A 13,815-nucleotide genomic window follows, 5' to 3' on the forward strand; every position below is an offset into this window, starting at 1 on the left:
TTAAATTCACTTCTATGAATTTGAATAGAGAAGAAATATGTCAGGACTCTGATAAAAGCTGTGTTCCTCTAAGCGCATATTGCATTGCATTATGAAATAGAGAGAAAGGAGGAAAAGTCATATCTGAAAGATAAACAAAACTCCTTCCCAACTCAACCTCCACCCCATCTATCTCAGAACAAATGCTCTCAAGACACAAGGCTCCATACAACTAATGATGTAACACAGGATAGATCAACATACATTGAAGGGAGTGATATAGAAATATGAACATAAATTCGGTGTCCTATGTGAGACCAAAGGTTGACCAGTATCCTGTTTTCAACAATGGCCAGCAAGAGGAGGTTTAGGGAAAGAACACAAGAACAAAGCAGGCAGGAATTTCTGATAACTTAATTAACACTTGCTTATTTTTAGTGTGCCCTCCAGCTTCTGGCAATCTGTAGTTTAGGAACATCCTGAATCAAAGGTTGCTTCCACATCTTTGTGTCTGGTGTCTTCTGTGATTTTTCCTTTGGACAGCTTTCTTAGTCCACCTTATGACCTCTGCACTGTCCCAAGACAATGAGTTCCGTAGCTGGGAGCCAGGCAATAGTGAACACTAGACATGGGGACTAGAGAGGTATTTAAGCCATCTACATTTGGGAAAATCCTTGTGATGAAGCAGAAAACATTTATTATATTCTATCCTTATCAGTAAATTGCGAATGCATTCTCTGTAGCCAGAGGATTACCTTTGGGATTAATTACAATACTGGCTTTCTGCTTTTCACAATGCCGCCTTCTTCTGCAAACCTATTCAGTATTGTGCTCTGTGGGCCAAATTCTCTTCCCAGATACCTCTATAAATCCACTGAGGCAAAACAAGCTAAGTAGAGTCTAAAGCGAAACAAGACCATGCAAATTGAATTTATTAGCTGTTGTGTACTTTCCTGCCGTTCTGATTGTTTTCCTTCATTTGTTCTAAGTCTGCGCTGTTACGTCCACCATCAAAACCAGGGAAAGGAACTGAAAGCCTCTGGGTTATGCAGCAACGCTCCAGTGGAATTTGTTACGACTCAGGAAGGATTTGAGACATCTCGAAGGTGGGAGATGCGGCTGCCAGGGGGACGGTGGGGAGCGGAAGGGCAGGCTCAGCTGCCTCCTGGCAGCACCAGCCCCATCCCTCGCTGGCAGCTCAGCTTTCCAGGGAGCTGTGACTGGTCACCCCGAAGCATCGGGACCAAGTTCCCTAGAGAAACATTGTACTTAACGACATTTTTCTGTGTGGGAATTATATACAGTACTTCCCCTTCTGATGCCTATCTCATATTTGAGCAGTTATTTGAAGCCGCTGTGTTCTGTTTTGCTCCTGTTATCAAATCACACTACTAACATAACAGGGATAATTATAGCTGCCATAACTTAATAACAACAATACACACAGCTTGTTAAGCATCAAAAGTATATTCTTTGATAGGGAACATAAGGGAAGACCCTGTCCCAGAAAGATATATCACTGTTGTAGCTTCTTATAGACTCCACCAGTTAAAGAACTGAATGAAAAATTCAAGAGTCCAGGTGTCTTGTGAAGATAGGGCACTGATTTGCAATATCATCTTGGATCAGTCACTTAGCCAATTAATGTATCACTTGCTTTACTATGAAAACAATAAAAAGAGCTCCTGAACCTTGTTAGCCATACTCAAGCAAAGGTTCAAGGTCAAACCAAACTGATGCATCAGCCTGGGTGTGATGGTATCGAAGCAGACAAATGACTCTATCAAGAACCTGGTTGAAATGCCGGTGTTGTATGAAATCAGCTACTGCCTCTAGGCAAATATTTTTTGGTCTGTGCCATCCTCAGAGCGCACTCTGGGCATCCGCCTCTCTGCCATGATGCTAGTGCTTCTGCATTTCCCAAGGCTTGCCTGATTGTCTGTTCACATCTACGACCTTGTCTGATGTTTAGACTGTAAGTTTTTTGGATAGAAGATTGTTTCATTTTTGTGTGTATATAGTGTCTTGCATGGAGGGATCCTGACCTCTGACCGAGGCTCTCAGGTACTATATTAATAAAAATGTTTAAGAGAATTTCCCACAAGAGCTGAGAAATGGTCTGACCCACACACAGATTTACACGCAGTCTTCTTTGAGGAAAGATGTATTTGCAAACAAGGGACATTACTGATAGCTAGCAATGTTAAGCTTTCTGTACATACTAGCTCTGACTGCGTAAGAGATCTCTGCTGAATTTCCAGAACTGTTTTTTTCTGAAAAGAAGTAGTATAATTAATCAACTGTCATAATTTGTAAGCGTTCTCTTGACAAGGCACAGAAATAAAATGAATTATGATTGCATTCAAAGAAGAGATTCATGGCCTGGAATGTCAACTGATGGCTATGACATAAGCTGTATGCTTAGTAAGTACTGTCCAGTCCATGGCTTCCTGCAATTCAAAGATATACTTGGATATTTTACATTTCAGTTTTGGACATGTTTGCATGGTTTTCTTTCTTTAACTGTGTTTTGTGTCTGTTACTAACATTTTAAATTAAGGGGAACTGAGCTAAATTCAGCTTAAGGCTGCTCTGCAGAAAAGTTGGCCAGAAGGAATGCCATGATCAGTGAGAAATGCATTCCAGAACAAGAGGAAAGGTGAATATTTTAATTTGAAGCATAAATCTTTTTCAGACATTAATGGGGGATTCAAGGACACTTTTCTATAAATCCACCCAATCTGAAAAATTAGCCTTCCTTGTAAATATCAAACCCCTGTATATCTGATAGGGATGCTCCCTTCTACATCAGTTGTTTATATTGCTGAAACCAGTACCTATGGGTTCCAGGCAAGAGCTCATGAGATACAACATACTGCTTACAACCCAATCTCATAATGAAACTGATGCTCTTCTCCCACTGTTTGTCCCTTAACATGGCGTTTCCAAGCTGCCCATGTGAAAAGGTTATATATTTTGTTGTAAATGTCACAGATGGACATATCTTGCTAGGGTCTGAGCCGAGATACTCTGAGCATCCAAGTTCAACTAACATGCATGTCCTCACTTTCCCAGATGTCCCACTCTGCCGGCACATGAGGACAGGTGGCGAAGTGGTCACCGCAACCCTGCCTGGAATGGTCCATCACAGAAATGAAGCAGAGGCAGAGGGGAGCTGAGGAAACCAGACATTGGAAAGCTACATCTGAGTTTAACTTTCTGACCAAACAGTGGTTAAAAACCCAAACCTACTGTTCGGTGAGGCACGGGGGTTACTCACAGAACTCAAATTACTCGTGTGCCCAGGGCAACAATGGCCTGTCTGATCCTAGGCCTCAAGAAGCATTTAAATATTAACATGGATATTTCCCCTCAGTTTCTTGTGCTGTGCATTACTTTTTAAAAGATCAGCTGGACGAATCACTGCAAAACCACCAAAACTGTCTACCAGATGGCGGCCACTGATTAATTTGTCTTAACTTAAGCCAAAAAGGAAGAAAATCTGATGGGTGGAGCAGTAAAGACAAGCACAATCAACATCTGACCAAACAGGGTTTCCTGTCACCTTGGGAACGACACTGATTGGCACCGCGGTTTCCTGTGTACAAGCTAAAACCAGTAGCAACTGGAGTAACAAGAATAAACGCCAGATAAGAGACCTGGGAATACAATAAAATTATTACAAAATTCCTGACTAAACCTTCACAAGACGGTAAAGGCAAAACCAAGGGTAGGCATGGGCTGCGTGCTAAACTGAGTGCTCCCTGGCATCTGAAAGGACTATGAAGCTGACCCAGAAGAATTTCTCCAAACAAGGGTGGGCTAATTTGCCTGACTTATCCACTCCCAGAAATGAATGTCACGTGCTTTGAAAAGCTTTTACTACTTTGCAAGAGGAAAGAAAAGGGATGTGGTACAACTTAGAGCAGAAAGGGAGCTAGGAGTGAAAACATACATCTACCCATGCTAATCTGAAGTAATTTGCAAGAGGTGCTAGAGACAGAGGGAAATGGACTGTGGGTGTCAGTTTGGGTGATGGTACATAGTTATTTGCATCTGTTTATTTATATCATAACTCCCACGGAGTATTGCTTCAAAGAGCTGTAACCACAACCAAAACACCTTCTCAATCAGCCAGGAATCAAATAGTTAAAATACGTTTTTTTAAAGGGTCTTTGTTAGGCTGGTGCCTGAGTTCATTTCCCCTCCAGAGAAGGGGGACAATTCACATTCCTGCCCTCTTCCTACACTGCAGATAAGCAAAGACATCTGTAATGGGTTGAACAGAACAGACATTTGTGCAACTCAGAGGTCCACTGCTTGCAAAAGGTTTTCAGAGTGACTGTGCACTAATGCAAATGTTACACAAAGGCAAGTTGGAGGTAAAGCATTAGTCTCTCTCGTCATGAATCCACGTGCTAAAACAGATCTCTCCGGCACTGAGCAGGAGACCTTCAGAGCCGGATCCTGCTTCATGTTCCCCATTTCTTAGACCAGTTTCTCCCACCTTGGTAGCCCAGGTTTTTAGCCCTTGCCCTCACTCTGTCACCAGAGCGCAGGTGCCAGCAGTCATGGTGCGGTCTTCTGGCTGTCTGGGATGGGCTGAAGAAGAGAAGGAGGAAAAGCATAACGCCAGGGTGCGAGGAGACCCTGCACTGAGAGGAGTTTTACTAAAAAGCACAGTCCGTAAGCAGCTCCCACGACCGGGACTGCTCCCCTCGTGCCAGCTGCTGCACCAGCTGTGCACTTCATGTGCAAGCTATGTCCAGAAAAAGAAATTAAACAGCGCCAGGAAACAATCCCAGGCACTGAAACTCCGTAATCGATATCGTTATGTTTCAAGCCTTGAGGCCTGGGCTTGTTTTTAGCCTTTGCCAACAAGAGCACTCCAAAGCAATTCACTGGCACAGGCTGGGAACCAGCACATGCACAGACCATTCCCAGGAGGCAGTCTGCATCCAGCCCCTGCTCTTTTGGAAGTAAAGGCAACTTGGCAGTCTGGACACAAACTAATCCCTGTTAGCTGGCCTCAGCGCGGTGTATTGAATTTATTAGTGCATCTTACAGACCAGGGCAGAACACAGCTGAAGGGTCTGCCAAATGAGAGAAATGCATTTTTAATTACTTCAGAAAGCGTTTTGTTGTTCGTTGTTTTGGTTTGTTGGTTTGTTTGTTTGTTTGTTTGTTCGTTTGTTTTTAATTATACGCTCTTGCTCAAGTGATGTGCACAAATAGTAGTATGCAGGACTTTCACTGTATCTCAAGTAGATTTTCTCACAGAATCGTTGCTACATCTCCTCAGACGGACACAGCGGCCCGCCAGTCTCAATCCAGTGGTTAGGAGCATGGCCTGAGGAGATACATGTGGCGTGTCCAAAGTGCTCTAATGAGTCGGTGGCAGAGACAGACTGGAGCACAAAAATTCCTACCTCCCACCTCAAACTCAGTTTACTGGTCCCTGGTGCTTTGCAAATTCCTTCTGATAGGATATCACCGTAAAATTGTTCTCCAGCTAGTACTTTCGTGTTGGCACATAGCTGTGCTTTGAACAATTAAACTGACATTTTCCTGAAAACAATCCCTAGGATTTAAATTAAGAATGCAGAAAGCATATTCAGCTCCACACAATAGGGTAAATTTATCCTCCAAATCTATGCAAAGCTAGTATATTTTAGCCAGGAAATTCAAGGCCCCTTCCTGTAAATATATTAAGTTCCCATGCTTGTGTCATAAACTACAAAACCCGGCCTGTTTACAGTATTCCAACTGCAAGGTGCAACCCTCTGAGCATTACTTGAAATAATTACTCACAATGGACGGGTTTGTATAAAGATAACAGATCAGCAACACCATAATGATATTTGCAGCAACTGTGCTCTGTGATCTAAAAATCAGAACAGAACCAGAGAGAATTGTTGGAAATGTTTCTCATCTATTAGAGCAAAGATCTGGTTGAACAGTGATATCCCAAGATGCAGCTGCTGTTATATTAATGAAGCAAAGAACACATCAGGTTTTCACCCTGGTTCCCACATTTCTTAAGAGGTTTTATTTGGTTAATATAATGATTCATTTTAATGGATACTATTCTTCTGATGCCAGGAAAACAGGTATTACAGTTAGTGTCTGTCATCCACAGCATTTGTCATCCAGATGGCAACTGACAGGGTACAGAAATAGTACAGATGGCCGTAACAACAGTTTAATTTGTGTGTCTCTGCAGAATAACTAATAAAATAGAATAGTTATCAGTATTAACACATGAATTTTATTCCACCTCCAAGCCTGAAGTCCAAACTGTCCACAGTCTTCTCTGTAAAGGTGTAAAGGAGGAAGGAAGCCAAAGGCAGACAGAGAACAACAATTGTTCTTATTACTTGTGTGGCTATGTGTGAGTACTTCTTGCTAATGCATTCCCCATTCAAACTTTATCTTTTGATAGTGAGTTCCACAGACTACTATGGGTTATCTGACCACGTTTTAAAAAATTATTTAAAAATGTATTGCCTTTCTTTTCCATCAGAATATCTCTTTTTCTCATGTTATAAGGAAGTGGACAGAGATGACCATTTAACAGCTTTATAATGCACATTATTTTAACTCTTATTTCATTATATTTACAGTGGGCTGAGCTATACTTTCTGTGTGTCTACTGAATACTCATTAGAACTGGAGAAAATAATCGTACTGTCAACTTACAGGCATCTTCAGGATGGTAAGAGAAATCTCACTGGTTACAGTCTATTACCTGTGGCATATAGTTTTTATGGTCTTGCTCTGCTTAGTGGGGAAAAGTAACTTCACACATAGATCCCACAATCAGAGTTCAAGGCAAGATTCAGAGCTCTCTGGTATGTTTGTAGGGAGTTAGTTACACTTGACATTGATTTAGGTGATTTTTCCCCTGCTATTCTATGTTCCGATACCTACTGATTTTCTCTAGAGGTTGTAGACTTGGTTGCACAGTGTATGTTAGATGGTGACAGTGAGTAGCCCTCTCCCCTCCAGTTTTGCTCACCCTGGCGTTATTGCCTTCCCTTTGAGAAAGTATTTTCTGTTTTCCCGTGTCTCAGCAGTGCTTCCGTACTATTGTAGAATTCTTTTATTTCACATTTAAAAGATATTTTATTATTTCACTTATCTGCCAGGTTTTGGCTCTATTTGCCAAACTATTTTTTTTTTTTTATTATATTCTCCACTCTATTGTATCTATTTGCAGAGATAAAAAAGAACAGCAGGAAGCACATATAAAATGTTACCTAGTCTGAATGGGAGTCCTGCATGACCCTAGCATGCTGATCTGTGAGCAAGAGGAGCTCTCCCTTTTAGGCAGACTGATTTTCCACTGAATATGTAACAGACCGAGAAAACATAGTGTTATGATTTTTCTCACTGATTATTTAGATATAATAGTCATAGTCTTAGGTCTTTGTGGCTAGAATGGAATACAAATTCTTGAGAAGACTTTCCAAAGAACTGTTTGTATTTTAACATACTCAGTAGAAGAGCTATTTTGCACATTTCCTTTTCTTCCATGTACTTTTGCATGCTAGATAGTAACTAATTTGAACAAAACCATATATTGTGCACCAGTTAGTTGAAATACAGTTGTCCTCATCACAAAGAATGCTGGAACTAAAGCTCACAGCACCAGTGGCTGGATGAAAAGTAAATCCAGCTGTAAAAAAAGTGAATGCTGTGCTGCTGTTGTAACTTGTTTATATCCCCACCATGCTTATGCTTTAACAACTCGCTGCTTGTACTAAGAATTTTCAATGCTTGACACATCAGAATGAAAAGTAAAATATCACATCCCACTTCAGCAGATTCTGATTTTGGCTGGGACCATTCATACCAAGATGAATTTTGGGCCAACCAGCAGAATAAAAGGAAGCCTTACCCTCGTGAAGGAAAAAGTGTATATTACTCATATAAATCTATAAAAGCCTAAGTAGAAAAATAAACACTGATGCAATACTCATGGGTATGTTCACAGAAGAGAAAATAATCATTTTACATACTAAATTCAGGCATTGGTGCTATGATATTGTGATTGTTCATCACTGAAGACACCACAGGAGAACATTAGCTCTCCTGCTCCTTTGATGAGCAACAGCACTGTGTGCGTCACTGATGGAGAAAGTCTTTGCTGCTAAGGAGCAGCAGTTGTGAAAACACCTGACGAGAACAACTTTGTAGCATTCTGTACGAAGTGATTTGGAGGATGCCAGAGGGCTCTGAAGACATCCCTTCACTTACCTGCCCCAGCATCTATCATTAATTGTAATAGAAAGAGGTCAATGTCTCTTCGTTCTTACACTCCTCTCACCTCCACACCTGTCAGTCCGTCCTCCACTCTTGGTCACCACCGCTCCATCCCTTCCCCAGCCGCACGCTGCACATGGGCACACGACCATGATTGGCATCTAGGAAAATAACTCACCTCCCGAGGCGGCTGGGCCAGTTCTTATACCATCCTGGCTACACGACCACCTTCCCTCCTCCACGAGGAGGGAAAACTCTTTATTCCAAAGAATAAAAAATGCAGGCCACCTTGCTGGCAGAAGCGAGGACACAGAGCAGCTGCTGCAGTGGTGGCAGTGCTGCTTGATGGCTCTAGGTGTCACCCTCCCCACAGCTGCATTCGGTGAAGCACCAAGCACTAGGGTATACCTGTCACGTAAAAATCATCTGCGGCGTTCTACAAATTTGATAGTGCAAATGTTGCATAATCTGCTGGGGAAGCTGTGTCTTACAGAAACAGCTGAGTAAGAGCCTTTTCAGATGCGCAGAAAAAAAATGTACGTGGGCTTGGCTCTAGCACTCAGAAGCAAAAGGCATTTTAAGAAGCTGGAAAAACTCCCAGAAACATTTTGATCTATGGACAGTTGTCGATTAACAATTTGTCTGCCTCTGTACCAGCCAATGCTTTCCCTGTTAGAAATGGAAAGGTTCAGAGGGCCAGATGCTGATGCAGTGCTTTGTAAAAACTCAGTTCCACCATATTTTTGCATTTAGATATGCTCCTCAAAGCAGCACCCACCGTGCAAAGCAGGGAGAGCTTGAGAGGCAGGCATCATCTGGCTTTTCTGCCCCATCCTTCAGAGATACTGTCACAAACTTCCCCTCCAGATGGCTGGGTACAGTAGTTGGTTCACTCCCTGGTCTGGCCCATGGTCCAGTAAATAATCTTTGAAGAGATACAGTTTGGTCTGGATCATACTAGACATTTCATGACTAGGGATCACATGGAATCAAACCAGGGAGTTTGGATAGTTAGAAAATACTGCTCAGGAATCACTGTCAATCCATCTGACCAAAGGAATCTTAATGATAATTTTGTCAAGGAGCCTCCATACCCACACTAGCCTGCCAAGAGCTTCTTCCCCTGGCAGAAACCAATATCGGAGTAGCAAACACAGAATGGGTGTCCCCAGGCTGTGGCTGTGAGCAGGAGGTGACCTCCAGGCTTGATCCCACTCCATATTGACAGCAAAAAGAGCTGCGAGCGGGTTGTTTTGTGTATAGTGTTCTGCTTGTAGCATTCAGACCCATTCTGTAAGGTCCACTGCTCCCATGCATAATGAAGATGGTCTAAGGTTGCCTAGTGCAAGGTGGGGCAGAAACGCAAAGAGAGTTTTTAAGCTGTTGACATGCCTGGTCATTAGGTGATGTCTGAGGCAAAATGTGTTTCTCCCTCCAATGCTTCCGTGAGTCAGAATGTGTGTAAATTTGTTCATAACACATGATGTAGAAAATAAATAGGAGATATATATATAATAATAACTGCTTATTTCAAAGGAAGATAAGACAACATGTTCTCTGAAGTTGTCTCCCTCACATCCCCAGACCTTTGCATCACTGAGCTTGAAATAAACTCAGATAACCATTTCTTAGAAGTGGACTTGGACCAACCAGCTATAACTGTGTTAAACGTGACAAAAAGAACTGCAGAACAGGATTAACACAATTGCTTTCACTTTTTCACAATGGCCTATTAGTGTTCTTTTACAGTAGAAACTGAAGTTGTCAGTTTCTTCAACTTGTTTTTCCTTAGTAACAAGCTGAAATGCCTGGTGTACTTGATCAAACATCAGGTTTAGTTTCCTCTTTGTATCTCAGCTCTCCATTTTGACACATCTGACTCAGAACTTTGTCCTTCTGAAGGATGAAATTTGGTTAGGCGTGTTAACTGTTGAGTTCTTTCTGTGGAGGTGGAAATTGAGATCCTAGATCAACAGTTTTTATTTTCTTTCTTTGAACACTGGAAAAATTTCTCATCTGGTCCTTAAGTATGAACTCCCTCTTCAAATTCCTTCACCCCAATCCCTCTCAACTATTACATATGTTATGTTAGGCATTAGGTATTATAAACTAGCTATGTAATCCCCATGCTTGTGTGCTTAGTTTTAGGGTCTTGTGGAATGAGAGCAACTATCAAAACGTATTTACTTGCTTCCTCCATTCCTTATATTTTTTAGCTGCAGTGATAATGCTACGTTTTGTGACCACTCTGCCTTTCAGCATTTTTTACTCACAGAAGATTCAGTTCTCCTCCTTTAGCTCATAAAGCCATTGATAAAATCCCTGTCATTGAAATCCCATGGTTCAAGCTGAATCAGGGTTATAGCTCAACTCTGAGAGTCCTCACAGACAAGGCCTCATTTGGTCTCCTTTTCATTCTGATTCCTCCGTCAGATCTACATGGCATCTGTTCTTTCATTTATCTCTGTGCCGGGGTAGAAGAGTTCAGTTGCACGGCTGCATGCTACGTTAGTTATTCAGAGCACTGATGCTTTATGAAAGCAGCCTGCAGCCATTAGGAAAGAAATTATATAGGCTTCTAACAGAGGAGAGACAGATGTCAGCATGCGCTCTCTTGTGGGAAGAATAACCAATTTTATAAAAAGAGCACTGGCCCGGTTTTTGAAAGGTAGAACAAGTGGCAAGGTTTAGTGCCCAAGTTTTTCTGAAGAGCTGCACACAAAGCTCGGTTTCATTACTAATCACTTCTTTTTTTTTTTTTTTTTTTTGTAAACCCTGTAGACCTTGGATTGTATCCCGATCATCATGGAAAGCTGGATTTAAGAAGAAAAACTATCTAAATTATCTAAAGGTGATAATGGAAACACTATATGAGATTGGTAAATACACTCTGTCTAAATATTTCTTCTTTCTGAGTTTCTCATGTGCTAGGGACTCCATGACAATGAGAACGTCCTTTGCTGAGAAAACATAACCAGGTCTTGTGTCCTTTGCCAGGATCTCCAGGATCAACACAGGCAAAAATCAATGGAAAATTAAAAATTATTTATTTGGAGTAATTGTTGGAAAGGGGAAGAAACAAATTAGCAAAAAGAATTGCAGTAATGCAGTTAATGTCAGCCCAAACTTCTGGACTTTTGCTTATATGCAAAGGAAAGGAGGGAACACCCATGAGGTAGACATGAACACACCAAAATCCCACTTCTCAGATGTCCTTATGGCAAAGTCTCCCATTCATTGACAGAAGAGACACATACAAAATCATGCAGCGAGAGTATAACAAAGCAGAATAAATCCTGAGTGTGCTGGACACCATCCTACCTTTCCTGGAGCCCCACAGGTTTCATTCTGAATGGAGATGGACTAGCACACAGGGGAGGTTTTAGCTCAGGAACACATTGGCCTTGCGGGTCCACTACAACATTGACAACCTTTGGAGCCTGTTCAGGCTGGACCATGCTGTTGGTGGTCTTAGACTGAGTTGTCTGCAGGGGAAGGGGTGAGAGGTGGATCTCCTGCTTCTTTTCCTTCTCTTGTCTCAGTGACAACTGGATCTTCTCTTTTAATCTGTACAGAACCTACAGAAATAAAGAAGAAAGCTCAATCTGAGTTCCCCGGTAAGCAAGGCAAGGAAAGTATCACAAACACCGGGTAGGATTGCTGTATGTGGCTATCATTCCTAGAAGGTAAGCCACAAGTTGTGCTACATGGTGTTTCCCATAAGAGGATAAATATTTCCATTACCTAAACCACAGTGTGTAGACGTGAGCAGTAAGCATTGTAGCAGTTCTCATTGTGAGCCAGTAATTATTTGTGATACCAGTAGTTGAGTTATTAAAGCAGCAAATAACATAGGATGGAAAATAGTTGCAAAAGACACTGTGAAGAAAGAAGTACTGATAAATAGACTAATTGTACAAAAATTTGTAAGAATTGTAACACAAGAGAGAAGTGGTACAAAATAAAATAGTTGCTCATGGTGTATCCAGGTATGTGTCTCTAATTGTACCAACAGATGTTTTTAAAAGCTCATTTTGCATGGAGTTGATGGTTGAACAGAGTAACTTCACTAGGCCAGTTTTGTAGTATTAGGCTGTTACTACTTTGAAATACTCCTCAAGAGTAGGATATCCCTGAATGTCCTCAGAGAAACATACTCTGGTCTGGCATAAAGCTGAAGTGATGCATAGTCTATGAAGTTATTTAAGCATTGGTTCAGAAAAGCGTGGTTTACAATTACAGAGGCATTGCTGTGTGAGCACACTGTAATACCTTGATTCTCTGTCCACCTATTGCTTCCAAACTTGGATGTCAGATATCTGCAGCAAAAGCTTTACAGAAGTTGTAATGATTCTCTTCCCCCAAACTCCACACTGATGTTCCTGTACACCAGCTTGGTGAGGACTGGGGGCTAAAGTGTGCTTGTAAAGACACTCCAGAAGAACCTGTGTTGTTAGATGTAGCTAACACATCTTATCTCTCTTGAGGGGAATGCAAAAAAAAAAAAAAAAAAAAGATTCCTGAGCCATGGTTGTGCCATTTTCAAAACGTGCCTTATGACCAATAAAACTTATGAGGATTACTATTGTAATTATTGTGTGTGGAGGTGGGTGAAAGGCACACAGCTTTTTGAAGGTGTCTGCAGATACCCTTTTACCTTCTACTCTGCTTTATCTGTTGCCATAAAGCATTTGAATTAAATCCTGATTCACGAAGCCATAAAGACAAAGCCTAGACTAAAGCATTTTTCTGCCATGAGTCAGAAGCTCTTTGACAGCTGTTGCCCTGCTAGCACCACATGAAGACCTATCACTCCATAGCTGTCCAGTGATGACTGGATATATCTGATGGGTTTGTTTTTTCCAGGATTAGCATTAGAGGTTTAGCTGGGAACTGACATAATGTCATTAGCAACACACCCATTAAACAAGACTTAGCTACGTAAACAATCTGTTCATTGAGAAGAGTTCAGAATTAAAATGCATTAATAAGATAAGCTGCTCTTCGCCATTATTTTGCAGAAAAAACAGCACTAATGTGAAGCAAGGACACAGGTATCAGTAAAGATAAAACAGGGGTTTGAAATATTTTAACCCTCTTTTCTTATACCGATTGCTTTGGTCTCATTTGTTTCTGCTAACCCACAGATATACAGCTCAGACATTCATGGTCATGACAATGTACACCATACTTTCTTGTCACTGATATATTTTGATATAGTTTCATCCCTCGGAGACCCAGGGAGTTATGTTTTTTACTTTTAAAAACCCACACAAGAATGATTTCATATCTTTTTAATACTCTATCATTAGACCTCCGGAAAAAAGATAGCCTGCCACCAGCAGAAGATGAAAAAAAGCTAAAGAACCACATTTTATCTAAGAGCAAACACACTTTCCTCAGAAAGTGTGGTCAGGGCCATCATGTTTTTAATGAATTCCAAATGAAAGTCAAACAAACAGAAATGGCCAAAAAGACCGGGATCAACGCAATCACCAGGCTCTGCAAAGGGAATAATTTAGTTGTACTCACATTACAAATCAGTTTAAAAGACATCTGTCAGTATGGATG

At 41.3% G+C, this 13,815-nt stretch overlaps 1 protein-coding gene across 2 annotated transcripts in view; it reads right to left on the reverse strand.

Moving 5' to 3' along the window:
* PTPRR (protein tyrosine phosphatase receptor type R) overlaps positions 1-13,815 on the reverse strand; it is a 152,622-nt gene that overhangs the window by 47,006 nt on the left and 91,801 nt on the right. For both annotated transcript variants that reach the window (XM_065862807.2, XM_071799205.1), the window contains one exon: positions 11,566-11,822. In XM_065862807.2, the coding sequence (XP_065718879.1) occupies positions 11,566-11,822 (257 nt within the window). The remainder of the gene's footprint in view (positions 1-11,565; positions 11,823-13,815) is intronic.

Source organism: Patagioenas fasciata, chromosome 1 (genome assembly GCF_037038585.1).
Source record: "Patagioenas fasciata isolate bPatFas1 chromosome 1, bPatFas1.hap1, whole genome shotgun sequence".
NCBI lineage: Eukaryota > Metazoa > Chordata > Aves > Columbiformes > Columbidae > Patagioenas > Patagioenas fasciata.